The sequence below is a fragment of the Cheilinus undulatus genome, linkage group 13 (genome assembly GCF_018320785.1).
Source record: "Cheilinus undulatus linkage group 13, ASM1832078v1, whole genome shotgun sequence".
NCBI classification, from domain to species: Eukaryota; Metazoa; Chordata; class Actinopteri; order Labriformes; family Labridae; genus Cheilinus; species Cheilinus undulatus.
In genome coordinates, this window is record NC_054877.1 from 49,090,386 (window position 1) to 49,116,745 (window position 26,360).

General features: G+C 41.8%; 1 protein-coding gene across 1 annotated transcript in view; it reads left to right on the top strand.

The window, feature by feature from the left end:
* lamc1 (laminin, gamma 1) overlaps positions 1 to 26,360 on the top strand; it is a 95,092-nt gene that overhangs the window by 61,738 nt on the left and 6,994 nt on the right. Inside the window, exons 4-25 of the mRNA XM_041802630.1 lie at positions 7,331 to 7,497; positions 11,278 to 11,466; positions 12,723 to 12,840; positions 15,891 to 15,989; positions 16,535 to 16,671; positions 16,780 to 16,902; positions 17,798 to 17,987; positions 18,180 to 18,292; positions 18,377 to 18,598; positions 19,686 to 19,874; positions 20,035 to 20,280; positions 20,379 to 20,532; positions 20,622 to 20,764; positions 20,953 to 21,131; positions 23,686 to 23,842; positions 24,096 to 24,301; positions 24,454 to 24,533; positions 24,614 to 24,751; positions 24,838 to 24,982; positions 25,067 to 25,216; positions 25,383 to 25,497; positions 25,588 to 25,787. Coding sequence (XP_041658564.1) covers positions 7,331 to 7,497; positions 11,278 to 11,466; positions 12,723 to 12,840; positions 15,891 to 15,989; positions 16,535 to 16,671; positions 16,780 to 16,902; positions 17,798 to 17,987; positions 18,180 to 18,292; positions 18,377 to 18,598; positions 19,686 to 19,874; positions 20,035 to 20,280; positions 20,379 to 20,532; positions 20,622 to 20,764; positions 20,953 to 21,131; positions 23,686 to 23,842; positions 24,096 to 24,301; positions 24,454 to 24,533; positions 24,614 to 24,751; positions 24,838 to 24,982; positions 25,067 to 25,216; positions 25,383 to 25,497; positions 25,588 to 25,787 — 3,460 coding nt within the window. The remainder of the gene's footprint in view (positions 1 to 7,330; positions 7,498 to 11,277; positions 11,467 to 12,722; positions 12,841 to 15,890; positions 15,990 to 16,534; positions 16,672 to 16,779; positions 16,903 to 17,797; positions 17,988 to 18,179; positions 18,293 to 18,376; positions 18,599 to 19,685; positions 19,875 to 20,034; positions 20,281 to 20,378; positions 20,533 to 20,621; positions 20,765 to 20,952; positions 21,132 to 23,685; positions 23,843 to 24,095; positions 24,302 to 24,453; positions 24,534 to 24,613; positions 24,752 to 24,837; positions 24,983 to 25,066; positions 25,217 to 25,382; positions 25,498 to 25,587; positions 25,788 to 26,360) is intronic.

Consider the following 26,360-nt stretch of genomic DNA (forward strand, 5'->3'; position numbering starts at 1 on the left):
AAAAACTGGGGAAACATATCCATACTTTTTTATTTTACATAGTTATCCTGTGTTATAAACACATCTCAGTCATTTTCTCAAGATTTCAACTTATTTATCTCATTTTCTAGGGACACCAAATCTCAAAATTCCTTGAGAAACTACCAAAATGTCTGTACTACATACTAGCTTTCACGGCTGATACACTCCAGGTTGGAAACCGATGATTTACACAGTAGTAGTAGGAGTATTCCTGATCTCTTTCTTCTCATTCATTTTATTTTTTATGTATTTGTTGTAGGGGACTATGCACATGCATGAACATGTAAATGTGCCAGACTGAGGTTATTTCCATCTGTAATCCCCGGCGGGCACATGTGGCTCTTTTGTGATTATTTGTGGCTTTTTTATGTCTTAATTTAAAATATTATTTCCCCAGAAAACCTTAAAAAGAATTTTTTTTGGCCCTTTTTTCACAGTTTTTTGCCACTTTTCACCCATTTAAGCAACCTTTTACCATTAAATACCACCTTTTCCTACTTTTTTTTACCCATGTTGACTTTTTTTTTGCAACTTTTTACCCATTTTTTGCCACATTTATCCCATTTTTACCCCTTTTCACTGTTTTTTCTTCAAATTTTCACCCATTTCAGCTATGTTATTTCATTAAATACCACTTTTTTTTTCTAGTTTTTGCCCATTTGAGCCACTTCTTGTTGCCACTGTTATCCCATTTTGCCCTTTTTCACTATTTTTTTTTTTGCCATTTTTAACCCTTTGAAGCTACCTGTTGCCATTAAATACCACTTGCTTCCTCTTTTTTGCTTGTTTTTGCCACTTCTTTTTGCTACTATATCCATTTTTGGCCATTTTCACCACTTTCACACATTTCAGCTACCTTTTGCCACTAAATAACACTTGTTTTCTTATTTTTGCCCATTTTTGCCACTCTTGACTGCTTTTTGCCCATTTTGGTCACTTTTCACTCATGTTTTTTTGCCACATTTGAACCATTTTTCTGTCACCTATAACTCATTTTTTGTCACTTCTCACCCATTGTTTGCTACTTCCTGACCCTTTTCCACTTTTCCTCCCTGCTTTTCACCCAATTTGTTTCTTTTTGACCATTTTTGCCATCTTTAACTTATTTTTATTGTACTTCAAGCTGTTTTTGCTTCACTGCTTAGATTGTGGCTCTTGCAACGGTATTTTTCAACAGTTTGGCTTATTGGTTGAGCAGGTTTGAGTATCATGCTCTACCACTCCCTCTGTAGTCAGCCTTTGTAATTCCACAGAACTCGCTCTGGTCCGTCTCTGGTGCGTACCAAAAAATGCCACGCCGCTCTGCTCCACTCGAGATGCACGGCAAGTTTATTTCAGCTGAGCCCGCCGCCAAAACGCACCATAGCACGCGGAGCAGATTGACAGAAACGAGAGCCCACACAGCACCCGGTCATTTAAAAAAACAGCACAAAGCACAGACTCCTGACTGTAAATCTCATCACTGTATCACAACCAGAAAATCACTCCCAGCAGCAAATCAACCCCAGAAATGCAGAGCAGCCTGTTGTTTACACGCTACCCTCAGGTTGGACTCTTTATCACGTGATCTCACATTTCCTGCATGAACTCGTAGTCCTCCTGTGGTTCCTGGCCTCTCTCTGCTCATAGCAGCGCTGTGCTGCTCTTCACAGCCTCATCTGGAGGAAAACTGCTTCATGCATGGAGCGCTGTAGACATGGAATTTGTTTAATTTGGGTGTAGCATTAGCTTCTGTTTTCACTTATTTTCAGCGATAATCCAAAAAGCTGCAGGCTTTTTGTTGATGGAATCCACGAGATTTGACCGTCCGTGCTGGCTTACAAAAGTACGTCGTCATGGCAGCACTCCTGCCAGAATATTTGAGCATTTTTGAGCGTGTGCAGGAGTTTAGCTGCAGTTATTGATGGATTCATCCATCCCTGCAGCTGTCTGATCATGTAGATTACTCTCTCACGCTATCAGCCATTCAATTAACAGAGATGATATCGTTTTAAACCTCTTAGGATTGAAAATGTCAAAGTCTTGAACATCTTGACACCCTCTCTGTGTGGTCCTCTCCCCTGTGGCCCGTACGGGGATCCTCATAAGAACTGGTCTTCCCAAACGTCTGAAAAAAAAAGGTTTGGACAGGCATTGCAGGAGTGTGAAACAGGCTCCCTCTGCAGCCATAATCTGTTTGAAATGTGGAGCAGATTTCCATTACACAGCCAGCATTCCTCACATTCCTGGCTGGCAGGGCGGGATTACACGGAGACCGGAATGGGGCGGACCGACCGCCATGACGGGCGGAAGAAAAGGGAAGAGTCGTGAGGTGGAGCACCTGTCAGAGCTGCAGAATCCAGCCTTTATTTTTCCAAGGAGTCTTTCCCTCTGTCGGCTCCGCCCTGATTTACCTGAACCTGTTCACCTGGGAGTGAGCGGATCAGGTTTCTTTAAAGAGCAGCTCTGGGGCGGTCACATCAGACCACATTTAATATTCATCTGTTCTCCTTCTTCAGACTTCTCTTCCTCTCAGAGATCTCTAATCTGGACCGGAGCCTCTCAGTACGTTTACATGCACGGTTAAGTTGAGCTACATCCATAGCTCTAGTTGAACGGTCCTTGTCCTGGTGTGCAGAGTCAGTTTATTGTCATGAGAATGGCCACCTCCACGACGGTGATACGCTCCCACTCAGCCAGTGTCTTCTAGACCAGCTTCACTCAACCCCGCTCAACCAAAGAGCCACATGGTTGAGAAATACCTTTGTAAGAGCCACAATCTAAGTGGTGAGTAGTGGCAAAAAGGGTTAGAATGGCAACAAAAATAAGTTAAAGGTAACAAAAATGGTCAAAAAGCAGCAAAAAAAGCATCAGAAATGGGTGAAAAGGGGCAAAATTGGCAAAAAATGGCAAACAGCATGGTGAAGAGTGGAAAAAAATGGGTAAGAATTTACATAAAATGCATTACAGGTGGCAAAAATGGTCAAAAGGTGGCAAACACGTAGTCAAAGTTAGTGAAAGGTGACTAAAATGGACAAAAGTGACAAAAATGGGCAAAGAGTGGCAAAATTTGTAAAAAAAAAAAAAAAAAGAAAAAGAAATGGCAAAAACCTTGGTGAAAATGGCAAAAATGGGTGAGAAGTGACAAAAAATCATTTACAGGTGGCAGAAATGGTCAAAAAGCAGCAAATACATGGCAAAATTGAGTGAGAAGTGACTGAAGTGGCCAAAAAGCAGCAAAAGTGGCAAAATTGGTTGAAAAGGGTAAAAATTGGAATAGAACCTCAAAAACATGAGTGAAAAGCGGCTGAAATGGGAAGAAAGTGGCAAAAACTGGGTGAGAAGGGACAAGAAATGAGTTACCTGGGCAAAAAATGGTCAAAAAGTGGTTAAAAAGTTATAAAGTGAGTGAAAAGTGGCAAAAGTGGGTAAGATGTGACAAAAAATGAGTTAGAGGTGGCAAAAATGGTCAGGAAGTGGTTAAAAAGTGGAAACAATTAATGAAAAGGGGCAAAATTGGCACAGAAAAGGCAAAACAATTATTGGAAAGTAGCAAAAATGGGTGAGAAGTGCTAAAAATATGAGTTTAAGGTGGCATAAAGGTCAAAAAGCAGCAAACACATAGCCAAAATTTGTGAAAAAGGTCAAAACTGGCATAAAATGGCAAGAAAAAGCTGAGTGAAAAGTGGAAAAATTGGTGAGAAAGCGGCAAACACTGGTAAGAAGGGACAAAAAATGAGTGACAGGTTTCAAAAAGTGGATAAAAAGTGGGAAAAGGGGGGAAATTGTCCTCATTAGAGGACGGTTTATCTTGGGCTCTGTTGAGGTTTTCTGATTTGATGTCATGTTGACTCATAAATGAACGAGCATGCCAGGTGGACTGCAGTCCTGTTTGTGCACGCTGGTGTGCAGAATCTCAGCCACAGATCTAACAATGATTGATCTCTGCTGCACGCGGACCACACAGGGAGGTTTCACTCCTCAATATTTAGGTGTTTGATAAGGAAATGTTTTAAAACCAGCCTGCTGGATTTGTAGCATTCCTGCTCATCTCCTCCTCTGAATCTGGAGCTTAGCAGGGCAAAGAGGGACGTTTTTAAGATCCCGTCCGATTTGTTTGTAAAAATATTTCTCCTAGAACTGTTACTAAAAGTCTTACGTCCTGGTCCAGCTTTTGTAGCTTTTTTCCAGGGGTAAAGACGGTCTCCTTAGCGCCTCACGCGCTCCTCTCATCGTCAGTTTTTCCACGGCGCTCTGCCAACAAACACCTGAGACAATAACCAAAGGTGGCTGCAGAGCAAGTCCGGTCCTGCTGAGAGCCCCCCTCCTGCAGGAAGTTTAACAAAACCTTTCCTCAGCGCCGCAGAGAAGAAAAAACTTCATCAGAACCAAAAACAATAGCAGCACCACGGCGCCTCACGGCTCAGCTCAGAGCTGGAACCAGGAATTTATTCACTGTGTGTAAAAATGATCAAGAACCAAACAAGTGTCCCAATGAAGCTGGATAATTATTCATTCTTTAATCCTAAACATAAGATCCAATGACCTTTGACCTCTCAAGACACCAGCATGGAAGCCAAAAACTAGATCTGTTTTATAATACAGACGTGGAGGAGAGGAATTAACTCATCAATAGTTGGTGTCAAACTCCTGCATACTATAGAAATTGTGCAAAAAACATTGGCAACATACTGAAATGTGCAACTTGTGCATAAAATCTGTTATTTGAATGATCGGTGGTTTCTGGAAGAATTAAAGCTTTAAAAATGTGCAGATGTTTTATAAGACAGGTGGCCAGAAGAGGATCATAAAATCTCCCAACACTTGTCTAAACTGACCAAACTCTGTTAACCGTGCAAGTTAGCTGTTTTTTTAAAGATTTGTTTCTGGGCTTTTTTGCCTTTTTTTTTTTTTTTTTTTTTTTAATTCTTTATTTTTCAGTTCTGAAAGGCAGACATCAGAGCAAAACACATACATGCTGGAGTAACTGAGTTTCCTCTGCTATTCAGTCTTTTTCTTGTTTAAATATAAGGAACTAAGTGCAACTTGGGAGAGGTAAAGTGTGTACATAAGATCAACCAAAAATACACCATAAATAGTCTCAAGAGGTGGAAAGTAAAAGAAAAACAAAGTGCAGTTTGTCAAGATTGCATAGCGCCACAGATACCTTAAATCGTCACCTCCACAAAGTCTCTCTGAATGGGTTTGACCTATTTGACCCAGTTGGTCCATAGTTTAACAAAAATATCCTTTTGTGGACGTAAACAAAAAGTAATTCTTTCCATAGCATAAATGTCATTTACAATATTAATCCACTCTTGTATTGTGGGGGGTTCAGGAAGCAGCCACCGTCTAGTAATAGCCTTTTTACAGGCAGAAGTCAAAATGCCGAAAAGATACTTATCACTACTCCTGATGTGGAAATCAACATTTCCTAAAAATAGAGTAGCAAAATGTAGAGGTATGTCTGTTTCAATAATGGATTTTAATGTTTTATGATTTTATCCCTAGGCAATCCCAGAAAATGTGCCAGTGGTTAGCCTCCTGAAACCCGCACTGCCTCCAACATTTGGTGTCCCCTCCTGCAAAATGTGCTTTCTGCTTTGGAGTCACAAAAGAAACAAATACAACACTTCCAATTAAATTCATGCCACATATGAGAGGTTGTACATTTCCATACAAAATTCCAAATATTTGGCCAGCTTTCACCTGTTATTGAAATATTACCTTCCCTCTCCCATTTCTGTTTAACATATTCTGTTGTATGTAATTTCTTTTTCATAAGGATCTTGTAGAGTTTAGAAATAATTCCCCTGTTTGAACAGTTTTGGTATAAAATAATAATTTCAGTACTGGATCCTCAGAGTCTGATTCATGTCTTATATTATGGTCGAAATAATTTCTTACCTGAAGATATCTGTAAAAATCCACTTTTTAAAGACCGTGTTTTCTCTTTAATTTTTTTTTTGCCTTTTTTTAAAGGAGGACAGTGGATAGATCCAGAAATAGGGATAGGAGAGACATGATGGCAAGAGCTACAGGCCGGACTCGAACTTAAGCTGCCCACATGCATCGGGCCTGCCTTCGACCAGTGGTTCTCAACCTTTGGGTTTGGACCCCATTGGGGGTCACGAGACACTGAGAGGGGGTCTCCAGATGCCTGAAGAAACTAAGAATATTTTTTTAAATTACACTGTTGCCACTTAACACCAATTTGACCAAAGTTCAACCCTTTTTCATCACTTTTTAACACCACTTTTTGCATATTTTAATACATTTTTGCCTCTTCTACACCAATTTTTGTCACTTTCTGCCCATTGTTGCCTCTGTTGACCCATTATTGCCTCTATTAACCACTATTTATACCCCTTTTGCCCCTTCTAACCACAGTTAACCCATTTTTGCCAGTTTATATCCATTTTTCATCTCATTCCACCTAATTTCCAACAATTCTTTGCAGTTTAAAGTCATTTCAACCACTTTTTAATCCCATTTTTGCCACTTAAACCCATTTTTGGTTATCTTTGCCACTTCTATCTTATTTTTGCCACTTTTAACCCATTTATGTTCTTTAAAAACCCAATTTCACCACCTTTCACCATTTTGTGCCATTGTTAACCAATTTTAGCAATATTTTACCCATTTTAATTGTTTTTAACAAAGGATTTTTTAAATAAAGAAGGATAAATGAGTAAATAAAGATATTTGTTTCTTTGATAAGAGTGGTTAATATTATTTAGGTCAAATATAAAATATGGTTTTCACAGCCTAACTTCACAATAGACCATGGTTTTGCTGACCTCCATGGGACCCCAGTTTGGCTGGGTCCCAGAAACCTCCCCCTTTAACCCCCCTTATGGGCGGACTTGTCTCCACATGACTATTCTTGTATGTTCCTGGCTGTTCAGCCACCTTCAGGTCCAGTGGGGGTCCCCGGTCTCTGGCACCTTTATTTTGGGGGTTGCGGGCTGAAAAGGTTGAGAACCCCTGCCTTAGACCACTGGACCATCTGTGCCCCCAGTTTAGGTCGTTTTCAGGTGTTTGTCTGTGATTTTTGGTACTTAAACCTAGAAATGACAAAACATTGGGAGTCTGGGACTTCTACTTTTGATGCCATGGTATTAAAACAGGTGCTGTACTGTTTGATTCTAACTAGAAGAGTCCTGTAGTTTAAAAAACGGACATTTAATGTAAACAATGCTGTAGTAAAGAGTGCCACGCAACGGTTATGCTGTCTATATTCTGTAGTTCTTGCAGTAACAGCTGATTATTGCTGATAAACAGATCTGCTGATGTCGGGAGTTTCTAACGTGTGTCTCTGCGTCGTCAGGTGTAAGTGTAACGGCCACGCCAGCGAGTGTGTGAGGAACAACGGTGGACGCGTGGTGTGTAACTGCAAACACAACACGGAGGGAGACGACTGCAACGTCTGCAAACCGTTCTACAACGACCGACCCTGGAGGAGAGCGACCGCCGACAACTCCAACGAGTGTCTGCGTAAGTCTGCAAACATTGGATGACAACGTCTGGACTGGTTTACTAAAACATTATATTACTACGTCTTTACTGGTTTACTACACTGGTTTACTAAAACATTATATTACTACGTCTTTACTGGTGCACTACACTGGTTTACTAAAACATTACATTACTACGTCTTTACTGGTTTACTACACTGGTTTACTAAAACATTATATTACTACGTCTTTACTGGTTTACTACACTGGTTTACTAAAACATTACATTACTACGTCTTTACTGGTTTACTACACTGGTTTACTAAAACATTCCATTACTACGTCTTTACTGGTTTACTACACTGCTTTACTAAAACATTCCATTACTACGTCTTTACTGGTTCTCTACATGTACCACTGCTTTACTAAATGTACAGCATATTTACAGGGGTGGAGAGGAGCTAATGACATTTATTCTAATTACTCTTATTTAGTAGTGTTATGGGGTACTTGTACTGTTTAAGCACATTTTGAAATGAGTACTTTTACTTCAGTCAGTTTTAACCAGAGTTACTGTACCTGTCGTACAGCGACCCCTGCTGGGGTTCTGTTGCTAATGTTTCTGCTGGATAGTTGTAGTTTTTGATGTTAGTCACTTTTGCACCATGAATGAAGTTATCCACTGAGTTAGAGTTCTCGCCTGTGACTGTAGGTGCTCCTTAAAGACGTGTAGAGCAAATTCGTCATCAATATCATGGCCTCACTCTGAGGTTGACCCTGCGCTTTGTTGGTCCAGAGGAGTCTCACCTTACCACAGATGTTTTAGAGTTTCTGCAGCTCAGACTGTAAATATTTAAGACTTAAAAAGTGTAGTTTAACTTTATGAAGGGTGGACCAATATGAACACTTTTAAAGTGTTGAATCTAACTCTCTATGGAGATCTCTAGTGGAGATTTGTTTTCTTGTTGTTCTTACAAAAAAAGAAAGGTCATATTTCCCTGTACATCTGCTCAGTACTTGAAGTTAACTTTAGATGAAATACTTTTACTTTTACCTGATTACATTTTAACCAGAGTAACTGTAGTACCACAGTCATGTACTTTTGCCACCTTTACTACATAAACTACTCCTGTATCACTGATTCTGCTGCTTTACTTAGCATGAGTTTATTTCATCCCATGACCTCTGGTTTACTACAGCAGTAATCTGCTTTATTATAGCTGCTTTATAGCACAGACTGCTGTATAACTGACAGTTTTAATTCCTTACAGTAGAGGCTGCTGCTGTTACTGTGGCTGCTATCACCCTGAGACAACACACCTAAACTCAGAATATATAAATCCTGCCACCAGGGGGCGGTGAATCAAAACAATAACAAAAGATGACAAGTAGACGCCAGCTCTCCTCAGCTCCACGGATGAACTTTTTTAAAACAGAGAATTAAACTAAACTGTCAAACTTTAAAGGAGGGTTGGTGCTCAGAGATATGATTTATAAATCAGACGGAGCAGACGGAGGAGAAAGTGAGCGCCATTCATGCTGGTGTAATCCTTTAGTCTTCATTCATAATGGCGTCATAGCTCCAGATATTGTTTTTATGTTTCTGGTTATCATTTATGTTTTTGTCCTGTTTAGGCAGAAAAAAAGCTTCTCAGTGAATCCTCTCATCAAAATGTTTGTTTACAGATTTAACAGAAAAGCGCCACCTGGTGGTGAAATCAAGAAGTATGATACAGCCATACAAGAGCTTCATTTTCTATCGTTGGTAGGGCTGGGCAATTAATCACATATTAGATCAAATCCCAATATGATCTGCTGCAATTTTCAAATTGCAGAAGTTGCAAAATTTCTTTAACTTGAAATGTGTCAAAATACCGGCAGAGATTTTATGCACATTATGTAAACGTTCAAGTGTCCATTTTTTTTACAATGGTTTACAGAAATCCTCCTTTTTTAAATTTTTTTTATGAGTAACATAAAAATGATAACGCCCTTAAGCAAAGGGAATGACATCACATTTGCTATACGAGCTAAAATAGTTAGCTCGTTCTGTCTAAAACTGATGAAGCCTAGCGTTACTTCACTAAAGTCATACCCCAGCCTCACCTCCTCCACCCCAGCTGCCTCCTTTATAGCTTAAAGCTTGTTGCACCCCCATATTCAGATTCATGCTACTATGCATGAAATGCTTTGGAAATAATTTTATTGTTTTTAGTACACATGGTCTTATTTATGAAATTATTTATTGCTTGAATTTGTTGGAAAATATATAAGAATAACCTGAGAATAATTTCGTATTAAATCGCAATTAGATTATTTTTGCCAATCGTTCAACCCTTATCGTTGGCCATATTTACTTTAATTTTAAGAATTTCCCACTGGCCGTAGTTTAGACACCATAAGGTGTATTTATTAACCCTTATGTTAACGTCCTGCATACTCCCCTCGATCAAAGGGTCAAAAAATAGACGGGCATTATTAAACTCCTGAAATAAAGCAGCTGTTTGATTTTTAACACAAATGTTTTACACAATAAAATAACCAGAGACTTATTGATGCTGAAAAGGAAATAAATCAGAAGTAAAAGTTATTCTCTTATTTTCTGTGCAGCCCATTATACAGGTTTATGTCAGACCCCCCCTTGGTCCATTTGTCCTAAAATGGACAAATCAGTGTAGAATTAGACGTTTGACCCCCCATACAGCTGCAGTAGACTGATCTATGATTGATAATCTATCTGGGATCAGTCCTATAAACAGCATCAGCCACCAACAGAATTTAAAGACCCAGAGCTAAATTAAACTACTAAATCCTCTGTGTTTATTAATGATAAAGGCACAGAAACAGGGAAATAGTAACACAGAGCAGATCCCATGATGCACTGCTCTCTGCTGCCATAGCAGAAACTGATCCCAGCCTTTCCAGTGTGGGGGAAACGTTAGCATTAGTCATAACGGTCTCTGGGGGATTGTGGGAGCTGTAGTTCTATATCATTTAGCAGATGCATGACTAACAGGGTTCAGGGAATATTCCGGTAGTTCTACTCCCACAGTCGGTTTTATTCCAGAGGAAACAGGAGGAAGTGGAGAGTATGGAAAGTGAGAGTGAGTAGAGACTCATACAGCTGAGGTTCCACCTCATTTAACCCTTTAATAACGCTCCATGAGGTTTTTATTCAGAGTTCAGCTCAGGTTATGCTCGGGGAAACAGGACTGTGTAGATGTGGAGGAATAGGAGGGATGTTCTAAAGCGTACTCAACCAAAGAGCCAAATTATTGAAAAATACTTTGCAAGAGCCACAATCGAAGTAATGAAAAGTGGCTAAAAGGAGCAGAGTGGCAATAAAAATAAGTTAAAGGGGGCAAAAAGTGTCAAATGGTGGCAAAAAAGGGATAGAATTAGGCATAAAATGCCAAAAACTGGATTAAGTGACAAAAATGGGGAGAAAGTGGCAAAAAAGGGGAAAAAAGAGTGGCAAAACATGACAAAAGAATGATTGAAAAGGCAGCAAAAGGCGGTAGAATGGGCAAAAAGCAGCATATAAGGCAAAAGGCAGCTTAAATGGGTGAAAAGTGGCAAAAATAGCAAAAAGCAGGATAAAAAGTAAAAAACCAGGGGGAAAAGGGACAAAAACTGGATAACGGTGGTTATTTCTGAGGTCAAAGGTTCCCTTTTTAAAGGTTTTTCTGGGGAATCATATTTCAAATTAAGACATAAGAGAGCCACACGTTGAGTATCACTGTTGTAAAAAATGTCTGTAAAAATACCAACATGGCTCCGGCACATGTGAAACTCTGTCCTTCCTCTCTCTCTCCATCAGCGTGCAACTGTAACGGGAAGAGCTCTGAGTGTTACTTCGACACCGAGCTGTACCGGGCCACGGGTCACGGAGGTCACTGCAGGAACTGCGCTGACAACACGGACGGGCCGAACTGTGAACGCTGCCTGGACAACTACTACAGAGACCAGAGCGGCGCCCGCTGTCTGCCCTGTGGCTGCAACACCGTCGGTCAGTCTCACACAGATATTCAACTCTAAAACACAACAGCTCCTTCAGCTGATCCCTCATTCTAACATACTTAGGTATGAAAGTGCTGCTGCTGTTCTGCTGATCGCTGTAGGCGTAATTCAGTTTCAGTTCATCTGAAATCTAGAGAGGATTAATGGAGCCAAACAGACCAAACCTGCGTTATCACAGGGAGGGAAAAATACCTTTTCACAGCACTGGAGCAGCAGTTTGGTCAGATTTCTTTATTCAAAGAGGAGCAGAGAACCAGAGTGGAAGCTTCATGTTGTTAAAGATGTTTTTGTTCTTCTGACGTTTCAGAGTTTAGTTTAGACTGGCTCCACTGATAGTGAACGGTCCTGGACTGACATGAGAACGGCTGACTGTCAAACACGGGCACGTGCCTACTACAGCCTCTGTTTTGTTGCTTTGATTGGCCTGAATCAACACCCACGTTTTATTTTGAAAGGGTCTGCCCTTTCCAAACACCGTCTATGTCAAAGTCACTGACAGCAGGGGCCTGATCCTGAATTTAGGTGTAACCTGAGGGCCAAACAGGGTCAACATTAAACCATAAACTGTCAACCTCATCTTCAAAAGGTAAAAATTAGTAGAAAAAACCTCAGCACTGATGATCATTGATAAAATTAAAGAAAAAAAGCCTAAAGGAAAAGTTTAAAGGCTTAAGATCTGATACAAATGTCAAAATAATGTTTTTAAAAGGCAAATTTATGAAATACAATGTTGCAATCATGTTTTAAAGGTCAAAATATAAGTGAAAATTATAAATTGTCAAAGCATGAAATTAAATTAAATATGGTGAGCTTTAAAGGTCAAAATATGAGATAAAATTCAAAATGATGAGCTTAAAAGGTCAAAATATGAGATAAAATTCAAAATGATGAGCTTATGACAAGCAGTCTTGTCTAACGTTAGGACATTACAGGTTTTCAGAGTTAAAATCCTGCTTCCTCTGCGTCCTGATCCTATTATTAACCTGAGTGCTTCCTGATAAAGGGGATATAAACATCTGTAGACGTCACGGCGCTGAAACCGTCAGCCGTATTTTCATAAAGTTAAAGTGAAAACACGTGAAACCCTAACTATGAGCTCTGCGGTTTTTGACCTAAACCACGGTTTAAACGGAACCAGCTGCTGCTCTGGTCCCAGTGACACACTGACACCGCTGTTAATGGTTTTAATGGGAGCTGATTGTTTGCACGTGGTTGAAGGTTAACACGTGTGTTTGTGCCTTCCAGGCTCCGAGTCTCCACAGTGTGACAACAGAGGAGTGTGTGCGTGTAAACCTGGCGTGACCGGAGAGAAGTGTGACCGCTGCCAGCCGGGCTACCACAGCATGACCGAGGCTGGCTGCAGGTAAACCAGACCAGACCAGAGACCGCAGACCTGAGCACGGTTTACGATGGTTTTTAACATTGTTATTGCACACATGAGACGATTCAGCCAGACCCCGAGACCACACGACTACTGAGCTTAGAAGAAAACAAACATGGAGGACGGCAGAGGGGGTCAGCTTGTTGAGGAGGCAAAGACCAGAACACACTCCAGCGCGCTCTCTTTAGACCAGCGATACTCATTGGTGGCTCTTTCATGATTATTTGTAGCTCCGTCTTAATTTTAAATATTATTCCCCCAGAAAACCTTAAAAAGGGACACTTTTTTGCCCTTTTTCACCATTTTTTTGGGCCACTTGTCATCCATTTAAGCTACCATTTTGCCCCTTCTTTTCCAATTTTGCCACTTTTTTTTGGCACTTTTTATCCATTTTTTTACCACTTTTATCCCATTTTTGCCCTTTTACAGTTTTTTTCTACCCACTAAATTTGCCTTTCCATTTTTGCCACTCTTGACTGCTTTTGCCCATTTTAGTTATTTTCACAATTTTTTTTTGCCACTTTTGAACCATGTTTTGCTACCTGTAACTGATTTTTTGTCATGTCTCACCCATCTTTGCTACTTTCTGGCCCATTTCCTTCCCATTTTCACCCATTTTTGTTGCTTTTTGACAGTTTTTGCCACCTCTAACTTATTGTAGATGCTACTTCAAGCTTTTTTTGCCACCTTTCACCTCTTAGATTGTGGCTCTTGCAAAGGTATTTTTCAACAATTTGGCTCTTTGGTCAAGTAGGGTTGAGTAACACTGCTTTAGACAATAAATGTCTTTATTTTCACAGCAAAAACACGTTTAAAGGAGTTTCTGTGTCAAACCTTCAGTCAAACAGAGGAAGGCTGGATGTGGAAACTCACTGAAGCATATTTTTAAGATCTGCCAGACCAAGCTGCAAAACTAATGAGACTACCCTGGAACTTCTTCTTCTCTATCCCTGTATGCTTCTCATTTAGATAAACTCTTCACACTCTCTCTAAACCAGAAAGTGTGCTCCTTTTTACAGTTTTTAAAGAAATGACTTTAGTTTTAATAGCAGACTTTCAAAAGGTAGAGTGGATATGTGATTTTTCAACTGGTTAAAACTAAGAGAATTTTCATCAGTTCCTCTTACTTTTCCAGCCTTTTGTGTCCTGTCCCTACTTTTTTGAAATGTGTTGCTGGCATCAAATTCAGAATGAGCTCATATTTTTCATGAAATATGTTGTGTGAATCAAATATGGGTTTATGATTTGACCATCATTGACTTCTGTTTGCATTTACATTTCACACAGCGACCCAGCTTTTTTGGAATTGGGGTTGTATTTGCTGAAATTATAGCACCAAAGGACAGATTTGGGAGAGGCATTGTTAATTTGAAAAGGTCTCTGATCACCTGAAGTCCAACAGTTTAAAACACTGAAATTTAAGACAAAATTACTCTTCGCACAGGATTAGTGTTACCTCGGGACCTCTGGCCTTTTTTAGTGATTGTGTGTTTTTCATCCAGTGTGAATCGACCATGTCTGACATTTAAAAAGTCAAAACTCTATGGTAAATTACAGACTATAATTCAGCACACAGGGGGCTGAAGGAAACAGTAATCCAGTGCTAATAGTGTTAAAGAGGAAGTATTACCTCAGATTTTCTCATCTCAGGTCGATTTTTTTCTAGTGCAATGGTGCAAATATAAAATAGGAGAGACCTCAAATTTTAGAATCCGTGCTGCGTTTCTGAGTTCAGCCCTAACACTGGCTGCCAGTCTGAAACTGGTTACTGCATAGGAACGGTGAAGATCACAGCGTAACTGTGACGTCACGGCGCCAGCGTGGACCAAAACATGGCGGTCTCCTGGTTAATGTATAAATTCAAATGACTCAAAATGCAGGTATCTTGTGAGTTTTTTTTAGTTCAGTATGTATATGAGACATACAAATATCTATCCAACAAGATGAACTGGTCTGATCATGCAGGGTCCCTTTTAAGGAAGTTGCTTACAGCCTTGCTGATCACACCATGGAAATGTACTTTTTAAAGTAATTTTAAAAAATCAAATCTTTTTTCTTTTTTTAACTATTACTACATATTATATTATATACATATATATTATACTACATATAATCATACATACTACTAACGCATGTATGGAGGAGGATTAGGGACATTTAACAAAAACAAAAAAAAATTATATGCATTGTTTGAAAATTCTAATAAAAGTGACAGATGTTTGGATTTTTTCAGAATTTAAAAAAATGCATGCCAATTTTTAAGGCCCTAATACTCCATTGTATCTATATACTCACTGCAGTATAAAAAGTACTTAAAAAATTGTTCTAAAAATACAATTTTTTGCATTTTGTGAATAAAGAAATTTCTCTAACCCCAATTGTTGCTTTTTATGTGCTTTGTTTGACAATTTGGAGCTTCAATTGTAAACCTTTTCACCAAATTCCTACCTAACCTTTGCAATGTTACTTAAAATATAAACTTAAGACATTTTTAGAAGTGAAAATTATTGGACTTCAGCAGGTGTAACATGATTTTCGAGTGATAATGACAATTTTAGCTCAGTTAGGTTAAGAAAAAAATGATGTTATCAATTAAGTATTCTTTTAGGTTGAACATTATTTTCTCCTAAATGATGTGTAGATTTGTTGGCATTTGGGATTAAAATCTTTATTAAAAAGTGCAGAAAAATATTAAAACTGTCCTATACGCAAAAAAATTCTGGGGAAGTGCCCACACCTCTGCCATCTTTAAGTCATTCATTATACTTCAAAATACTAGTCCATCATAATTATAGCAATTAAGAATAAAAACATTTTATCAACTGGAAGGAAATCTTGCATGTCATTTGTAGTGGGGGCCACTAGGGGGCAGCCGTCCTCACTGTGGGGGTCTTCTGTCTGTCATATTGATCTATTCTTACTGCTCTGATGGGAATGTGAGGTTTTTATGAATGAGTGTTTGTCTGAGTGATCCCTGAGCGCCCTCTGCTGGCCAAACATGGATGTTTATTTTCTCTCTCTCTCTCTCTCAGGCCGTGCTCTTGCTCGCCATCTGGCAGCACACAGGAGTGTGACGTGAACACGGGACAGTGTCGCTGCAAAGACAACGTGGAGGGCTTCAGCTGTGACAGGTAACGCACACACACAGACACACACACACACACCCTCAGAGCTGTCAGCAGGATCCCATTAACCCTGTGTGTACAGTAATATATGTGAGTGTTGTATGACGAAGATGACGGCAGTCACATTAAAGATGATGGTCAGGTGTGCTCCTCTCTCCAGGTGAGGCTGTGAGATGTTTGTCAAAGCGTGAGTTAGGCTGATGAAAGCTTTGCAGGCTGAAGGTTAAATTAAAGAGAGCTGGAAAAAGTATTTGATTTAAAGAAGTCATCTGAACTCACACTAGATCTATTCTATATCCAGGCACCTTTGGCTCCTAAAGTCTGGTTTGTCTGAGCAGTTGTAATGCTCCATACCCCGCTTTGGTACCGTAAAATTAATGTATGAGCAGAAGCACATGTATGCAGTGTAGACGTGACATATGATCAATAAAAACTGATAGACCTCCTTGCATAAAAGAGAAATCAGAGTGTAACTGCAATCTGTTGTTTGATGAAATGTTTTGAGGTTTGATCTGACTCCGCCCTGATGTAAGCAAACTCTTTCCCCTCAGGTGTAAACTGGGCTACTTTAACCTGGACCCCAACAACCCTCAGGGCTGCACGCCGTGTTTCTGCTTCCAGCACTCGTCTGTGTGCGACAGCGCCGACGGTTACAGCGTGCACACCATCGGCTCCTCCTTCAACAGAGGTAACGCCCCCTGCAGGCGAGACGCTGGGACTTTAAAACCGTCTGAGCAGAGCTTTTACCCAGACAGGGGTGTGCCACTGCTGTAATGAGTGTGAATGTGTTTTTCAGATGATGAACAGTGGACGGCTCAGCAGCGTGACGGCTCCAGCGTCTCCGTCCAATGGTCTCCCAGCGGACAGGAAATCTCCCTCATTTCAGACGACTACTTTCCCATGTACTTCATCGCCCCAGGTAAACACAAATAAGACAGCAGTAGTCAGTAGTACTGTCCAGCAGGGGGCGACTCCTCTGGGTCATAAACAAGTCCATAATATAAACTTCTTCCTGTCAGCTGATTTGTTCCCCCATATTTTCATTAAGGTCCTATTTTTAGTTCCATGACTTCTAAAGAACAGAAGGATGTCCTTTTAGAAAACTGTGGTCCCATTTAGAGTAAACAAAATAAAACAGAGGAGTTAGTGCAGGGTTTTGTGAGGTTGAGGAGTTAATACCACGGTGACTCGACAGTCTTCTTCAGTGTTTGGTTGTGCTAAAGGAAGCTATAAGAAGATGGCTGTTCATGTTTGTAGTCGGGACATTTAATCGAAGGATATGACCATATTTGGACAAGAGGGTGGAGCTGCAAAAGAGCAAGGCTACCATGGTGGCTAAAGAAGTGTTTGATTCAGTTAGGATTTGAAACAGTGGGGCGTTTGTTGTCATTTTTATTAAAGTTCACAAAATCTGACAGTTTTCTTTTTAAAGCCATGTTACGTCTGTTATTGATCATTGGTATGAAAAAGTACCAAAACTTTTCTTATCAGTAACTGACTTCAAACCTTAAAGCCACCGTGAGAGTAGAAGTGTAGGAGTGCAGGTTGTGTGCAGAGAAATTACCAAATACTTGGCGTCAAGACTTCTTTTCTTGCCCTGTTTGGCAGTTTTGTATGGGTCAATCCTTCTACTTAAGCTGGATCTCGTTTTCTCTGATAATTATGCCTCTTTAGACCCCTCCTTCCTCTCTGGCTCCCCCCATAAATATCAATTTTTGCTATATTGAACCAGCCACAGGAAAACTGTCTGTGTGGGAGGAGAGAAGTCGTCAGTGTGTTCCTAACCTCTCCTGTTTTTGTTTTTTTCCACACAGAGAAGTTTTTGGGGAACCAGATGCTGAGTTATGGACAGAACCTGACTCTGAGTTTCCGAGTCGACCGGCGGGACACTCGGCTGTCTGCGGAGGATCTGGTCCTGGAGGGTGCGGGCCTCAGGGTAGCCGTCCCACTCATCGCCCAGGGCAATGCCTACCCCAATGAGAACATGCAGACCTACGTATTCAGGTGAGTGATAACAGGGAGAAGAGATCAAAACGTAGCCTTGTTAACAGCATGTGGATCACTCTGCATGGGTCAAGGTTACAGACGGGGCAGAACCACTGAACATAAACGTCCATTACATTAATACTTCAGTTTAATCTGACTAACAGCGCCTCCTGCTGGTGTTTAACTCTTATATCTAAATCTGTGTCCCAGGCTCCATGATAGCGCCGATTACCCCTGGAGGCCGACCATCAGCCACTCAGACTTCCAGAAACTTCTCCACAATCTTACAGCCATCAAGATCCGTGGCACCTACAGCGAAAGGAGTACGGCCCCACTTGTATTTTCAGACTTGAACTCAGTGAGGTCACTTCCTGTTTAGCTCCATGCTCATCAGTCTGTCCTTTCAGGTGCCGGTTACATCGATGACGTTTCCTTGGTGACGGCGAGGCGGGGCCCAGGTGCTCCTGCACGCTGGGTGGAGAGGTGCACCTGTCCTCAGGGTTATCAGGGTCAGCACTGTGAGCAGTGCACCCTGGGATACCGCCGCGCCCGCCCAGAGCTCGGACCCTTCAGCCCTTGTGAGCCGTGTAACTGTAACGGCCACAGCGAGGCCTGCAACCCCACCACTGGTAACATCGCTTTACTGACTATTTACTGATGGTTTACTCAGTACGTTTACATGCACAGATAAGTGGACATGCAGTCATGTGATCACAGTGACACGCAAATGCCAGGTAGGGGACAGGAAGTGGAGGGCAGCCATAAGGAATGACAGGGAGCGAGGAAAGTTAGTACTTTACAGCTCTAAATGAACATGTATGCTGCAGTTATTAGAACATTTCTACAAACATCGGCTATGATCTCTAAACTTCACAAAGAAGTGATTTTTACCACAGCTTACCTGATTTACCTGGAGAGGAGGGGATCAATATCACGTATTAGTTGGTCTTGCAGACTTCTCGGTGTGTAGCATCGTCTATCCAGATGAAGGGAGTCTGGTACTGAGCTAAGAGGCTAGCTGTGCCCTTTTAACAGCTTTTCTCCCTTGTTTTGTCATAAGCATGTTTTTATACAAATGCTGATATACTGTTAAGATAATAAACCTTTTGAGGTGAGAGACCAAGCAATGATGTGCTGTGCATGAACAAGCCTGTTCTATGAAACCCCTTTTTTTTGTTTTTGTGTTTTTTCAAGGTTTATTTTTGGGCATTTTTCTGCCTTTATTTGATAGAAGAAAATAGTGGATAGAGTTGGAAACAGGGACGAGAGCGGGGGAGAGACATGCGGTAAAGGGCCTCAGACGTGATTCGAACCCGGGCCGTCCGCGTACATGGGGTACGCCTTAACCACTTGGCCACCTGCACCTCAAAAACCCCTCTTTAATGTGAACCACAGTAGCAAGCTTCTGTTTTCTCCTACATTTTTTAATTTAATCCACATTTAAAAAGCCCGACTGGTACCAAATGAAGAACCATTTGGGAGCTCCCCTAGAAGTCATAGGCATGTCTTTAACCAATGCATGTTTACCAGAGATTTTTCAGACTTTGAAAGGGGGCCTTGACAGAGACGGAAAGGCAAGCGGGCATACTCTGTACACCTGCATACAACCTACTGTACACCACTGGTTATTGGCTGGTTTGTTGACTGGTTCCTCCTGGTTTAGTAAAGCAATAGAAATGATGACGATTGTCTTATCTTTCCGTTTTGTCATTTCAGGAGCGTGTGACTGTCGGGACAACACCGCGGGTTTGAGCTGTGAGCGCTGCAAAGATGGCTTCTATGGCGATGCTACCCGGGGGACTTCAGGTGACTGTCAGCCATGTCCCTGCCCAGCCGGAGCAACCTGCGCCGTCGTCTTCAAAACCAAAGAGGTGGTGTGCACCAACTGTCCTGCAGGAACCACAGGTACCCCCAGAAACCCCAAATACAGAGAAAACATATTTTTATAGTCTTTTAGGATGGAGAGAGACTCCTTCAGGAGGCTTCATGTTTTCTTTGCTTGCCTCATCTGTGTCTTGGTCACTGAATTTCCTCTGTTCGTTATCCCGGATCCACCTGTCTTCAGGTAAGCGCTGTGAGCTTTGTGATGACGGTTTCTTCGGCGACCCTCTTGGCCAGTCTGGTCCTGTCCGAGCCTGCCGCGCCTGTAAATGCAGCGACAACATCGACCCCAACGCCGTTGGAAACTGCAACCGTGAAACTGGAGAGTGTCTGAAGTGCATCTACAACACCGATGGCTTCTTCTGTGACCGCTGCAAGGAGGGTTACTACGGCAATGCTCTGTCGACCAACCCCGCCGACAAGTGCAAACGTAAAGACCCGCCTCCAGCGTCAATTCCTGTTGGTTAACAAATCGCCAAAGATGTGTCATGATAGAGCTCTCTGACTTTATCTCCTCCTCCTCCTCAGCTTGCTCCTGCTCACCTCTGGGCACCGTTGGTCGGCAGACGGCGTGTTCGCAGGTCACTGGTCAGTGTCCGTGTCTCCCCAATGTGGCCGAACGTGACTGCAGCGCCTGTCAGCCCGGCTTCTTCAACCTGCAGAGCGGCAACGGCTGCGAACGGTCAGTATACCTCAGCTTTCACCTCATGACAGACAGAGCCACCCTCTGCTGGTTCTCAATGTTTACCCTCCTCTGTCTCTCCCCCACAGGTGTAACTGCAATCCCATTGGCTCCACCAACGGTCAGTGTGACATCAGCTCAGGCCAGTGCGAGTGTCAGCCTGGCGTCACTGGTCTGCAGTGTGAACGCTGTGAGGTCAACTTCTTCGGCTTCAGCTCGTCTGGATGCAAACGTGAGCATAGACTCTTTTTATTAAGCACAGAATAAACCTTAGGCAGTACAGTAGGGATGTTCTTCTGTTTCTGTGTGGCATCAGTGCATAGCTATACGGAGTGCTAGTCCAGAGTTTACTGTATATGCACACAGTGATAACCCTGCTTGTTTTTGCTTATCCTTGTATGCATTTGTGCTCCCATGCAGCATGTGACTGCGACCCTGAGGGCTCCCAGTCGGGTCAGTGTAAGGAGGATGGTCGCTGTGAGTGTCGTCCCGGCTTTGTTGGCGCTCGCTGCGACATGTGCGAGGAAAACTACTTCTATAACCGCTCTGCACCTGGATGCCAGCAGTGTCCATCCTGCTACAGTCTGGTCAGAGACAAGGTGAGGACACCTGATTCAAACACAACAGACTCGCCGTGTTCAGACAACGTGTTCTCAGGGATTAACGCTGCATTTTAGTCATTCAGATACCAAGTGACGTCACTTTAGACTCTTCAGTGACAATCTGATATCAGAGCTCACTGCCATTCCTCTCATTCCAACAGCAGCCCTGTTTCTGTGGCTCCTTACCAAGGCTTCCTACATGCTGATAAGAACAAAGGGGGCTGATTAGCCACCAGCTAAGAGGCTATTGGTGCCTCTTTAACAGCTTTTCTCCCTCATGTTGTCTTAAATATACTTGTAATGGATATACTGTTTAACCACTGGTTAGATTGTTATGAAAACTTAAGGCCTAGACTGGCCTGTGTGTAAAAGGCAAGGGTGAAATGTTTTAAAAGCTTTAAAGCTGGTATGTCAAACTAGATCACAGGAGGGGCTGGATTCTGGATTAAGGACTAACCTTAGGGCCTTACAGGGTCACCTTTTTAACCATAAACTGTCAACCTTATTTCACCAGTTATTTTATATATATATATATATATATATATATATACTTAAAGATGTAGCACTGATGATAAATGATGATGATTGAAATTAAAAAGATAAGTTTAAAGGCTCACAATCTGAGAAAAGTAAATTTATTTGTTCAAAAAGTTCAAAACATGATATTGAAATTTTAAAATAATGTTTTAAAGGCAAATATATTTGAAAGAAAGTCAAAAACATGACTTTCACAGGTCAAAATATGAAATAAAATTTGTAATCATGAAATTAAAAGACAAAATATGATTCAAAATTTTAAATTGAGTCTAAAAAGTCAAACTATGGGGTTATGTAGTCAAGGTTAGGAGTTTAAAATATGAGATAAAATACAAAATAATTGATTTAAAAGGTCAAAATATGACTTGAAATTTAGATTTATGAATCTTAAAGCTCAAAATATTATATAAGAAATCAAAATTAGGAGTTGAAATGCTCAAAGTATGAAATAAAAAGTCAAAATCCTAAGTTTGAGTCCTAATAGTGAGATGCAAAATTGAAAATATGAAATTAAAACACAAATTAATTTCTTTTCCCACATTCCCGACTTATTATTAAAGCGTTTTTACTCCTTATTTTTATCAAGGATAAGTTCACATTGTTATACTTGAGTAAATCTACAGACGTCAAACTGATGAGCCAGTTATAACAGAAATATGACACAATCGTGCGGGCCAGATTTAACTGTTCTGCGGGTTGGATTTGGCCCCCGCGCCTTGAGTTTGACACCCCTGCGGTAAAGGATAAGATCATCAGAGGCAGAGGATGGAATGTTAGTGAGGCTGGAATGTTGAGGGCTTCCACCCCCCCTTAATTTTTGACAAGCAGTTGGCCATAGTTTCCATTTGGAAAAGTGGGTGGGACTGGCAAGGAGTGAACCCTCGCTCCTTGCCAGTTCCACCAAGGATGGAAAGTTTTATGAACTTCAAAGGATGATGTAATGAAAGGAAATGGTTGAATGTTCGTTGACTTTAGAGGATGGCTTCATCTTTCTAAAAACCTTTAAAGGCTTTAAAGGATGACATCACCAGAGGCAGAAAACAAAATGTTTGTGAAGCTGGGATGTTGGGACCTTTTTCCCTTCATTTTTGCCAAATAGTAGGCTGTAGTTGACAACTTTTGGAAAAGTGGGTGGAAGTGAGTGTCTGTTGCTCCTTGCCAGTTTCACCAACTTTCCTAAAACTGCCAACCAAGGACGGACAACAAGAGGGATGTGTTAATAAACTGGTAGAGAGATGAAGTTCTGGTTGGACTGAACCTCTGACTTCTGTGGGCCTACACTGGCCTGCATGCAAAAGGCAAGGATGGAATGTTTTATGAAATTCAATGGATGATATCATGAGATCATTGATAGACTTTAAAAGATGACATCATTAAAGGCAGAGAATTGTCAACTTTTTTTTTTTTCTAGAAATTGCCAGTAAAGGACAGTCAACATAAGGGAAGATTGTTGATATATATGCGCTGTAATAATAATAGAGGGATTAATTTCTAGTTAGACTGAAATGACAACTCGATTCAGGACGAGTTATTAGAGAGTGCTGCTGAGTCATTCAGGATGAGCCTGTTCTAAGAGCTGGCTCCTTTTCTGAATGATGGGAGCTGGCTACCATTTAGACATAATAAACCAAAGGGTAACTAAAGACACCCTATGAGGGAGCCAAATACTGGCTCTTATTACTGGGCTGATCCAAACAATCTAGTAAAGCCATGCTTTTTGGTTACTAGTAGAATACAGCGGATCACATCAGCTGACAGGGCAGTCTAATATATGCCAGTATGTGTAGCATCTACAGTACCAGTCCAGTCTAGATGAAGACCTCCCAGACCACCATTCTATCAGTCTGAGCGACTGGGAATCTGTCTTCACTGAGGTGTGTTCACCAAAGCATTAAGGATTTCCACTTGGTATCCAAAGCCCCAAAAGCCTTGTTAATGCAGTGTGTAAACAGCTTTACAGTAACTCAGCTGTGCAGGAGAGAGTTGCATGGTTGATGATTGTTTGTCTGTGCAGGTGAACCAGCAGAGGCAGAAGCTGCACGACCTGCAGACTCTGATTGATAACCTGGGCTCAGGTCAGGACACGGTCAGCGATAAAGCCTTCGAGGATCGCATGAAGGAAGCAGAGAGAGCCATCATGGAGCTGCTGGAGGAGGCTCAGACCAGCAAAGGTAACACGACTACACCTGCAGCCAGCATATCCAGATCTTAAAGTAAAAGCTCCTGGAGTGTCTCACAGTAGTTCAAGACAGGATCTAAATCTTTATTTGCACTGAAATCCAAAAACTGTCCTTTAGTGATGAAGGACCCACAGTCAAAAGCAGAACATTTATGAAAAGGGGAGCATAAGAAGATAAATCCTCCTTCTTCTCATGCTTTAAATGCTCCCAGCACTCACTACATCTTTAACCTCTGACCCTGCAGATATGGACAAAGGCCTGCTGGACCGTCTGAACAACATCAACAACACTCTGACCACCCAGTGGAACCGTCTGCAGAACATCCGTAACACCGTGGACGACACAGGCACACAGGCCGACCGTGCACGCAACAGAGTCCGAGATGCCGAGAACCTCATCGACAGAGCCCGGCAGGAGCTGGACAAGGCCAGGGACGCCGTCAGTAAAGTGGTGAGTGACATTGCTGGTTGTGTTTACATCAGCAATATTTCCTCAGTCCAACAAAGCCATTCTGTTTCAATCTTTACTGATTTTATGGAAGTCCATGTATTTTCCATGCAGCCTTAGAGCTCACTAATGGAACTGACCTTTATCCTCTGCAGGACATCAAACCACCAAGTGGCACCGGAGATCCAAACAACATGACGTTGCTGGCTGAGGAGGCTCGCATACTGGCCGACAAGTACGACTGATACAGAAACACAGATCAGCATCACCGTTTCTACATCCCAGACACACCTTAATTTATTTATTTTTCCTCAGGCACAAGATGGACGCTGACCAGATTGAGAAGATCGCCAAAGACGCCAATGACACGTCAACCAAAGCGTACAACCTGCTGCAGAAGACTCTGGATGGAGAAAGCAAGACGAGTCAGGAGATCGATGAGCTCAACAAGAAGTACGTGGCAGCAGAGATTTGAGTTACCCCTTTTACCTTTAGAGGGAATATTTTACTGTAACGTCCGTCTGAAATGTTGTGTTCAGGTACAATGAGGCAAAGGAGCTGGCTAAGAATCTGGAGAAACAGGCCAACAAGGTGCAAGCTGAGGCTGAGGAGGCTGGGGACAAAGCTCTGAAGATCTTCGCCAACCTCACCAGCATACCGGCGCTGGACACCAAGGCTCTGGAGGTGACTTCTCCGTCTGAATGTTCTCAGGGTTTTATAGTGCGTGTTTCACCTCCTGGATGATTTAACGGGTTTGTGTGCTTTTAGGATGAAGCTAAAAAGATCAAGAAGGAGGCGTCGGACCTTGACAAGCTGATCGACAAGACGGAGAAGGAATACAACGACCTGAGAGACGATCTGAAGGGCAAAGAGCAGGAAGTGCGCAAACTGTTAGAGAAGGGCAAAAGTGAGCAGCAGGTATGTCTGAACTGTCTGATGCATGGTTAAAAAAGTAAAAAGAGTAAGTGTACATAAGGTCCATTACTTTCTAGTTATTCCTCTGAGAAACAAGGCTCACAGCCAGCTGAAACAGCAATCCTGAAAATAATTCTTAATGAAACACTTTGGTTTGTTTGTCTCGTAGACTGCGGATCAGCTGCTGGCACGAGCAGACGCTGCCAAAGCTCTGGCAGAAGAGGCGGCGAAGAAGGGTCAGTCCACATTCAGAGAGGCTGAGAGCATCCTGGAGGACCTCCGAGGTACGTTTGTGACCCTATCTGTGTTTTAAAGGTTAAAGGGGATTTTAAATTTTGAGTGGCCTCATCATGACCAATTATAATTCCCTGCAGACTTTGACAAGCGTGTCAATGACAACAAAACTGCCGCTGAAGATGCTCTGAAGAAGATCCCCGCCATCAACGCCACCATCATGGCCGCCAACGAGAAGACCAGGCAAGCAGAGGCAGCGCTCGGCAATGCAGCCAACGATGCCAAAGAGGCCAAAACCAAGGCGGAGGAGGCCGAGAGGATCGCCAGCAACGTGCAGAAGGTACGACACGAACAAACCTGAGAGCATGACGTCTGTGGCTACACCTTCTTAAACCAAAACGCTACGTTTGATCCTGTTTAAATACATGCCAAATAAGAGCTAATGCAGTAATAGATTATATTCTTTTGCTTGCAGTTGAAGAAAATTAAACAGTTGAATTCATGAGTGTGAATACTAGAGGTTTTTTAAACTTTACATCTGTTTGAACCCATGAACATTAAACTATAAAAGTTTAAGCCTGGATTATTTTGCCACAGAAAGCTAAGGCCTCTGTCTTTGTCCTCCTAACTTTGTGTATTTGCTGATGACATGATTAAGTTGTGTTACACAAGTTCTAAAACTCTGAAAGACTGTGCTGACCACATGGGTAGATCATGGTCTGGTAGTAGAAGATTTCTGCAGGATCCTGAAGAGATTCAGAATAAAACAAAACAAACAATGAAACAACCCCCAAAAAGGATAGGAGGGAAGTTCAATAACCAACATAATTTTTTGGTCGTGCAGGTCAGGTATGGGAGCATATGCTGGTTTGGTACTTCGCTGCATCAACCTAGGTCCTGTACCGCTCTTGCC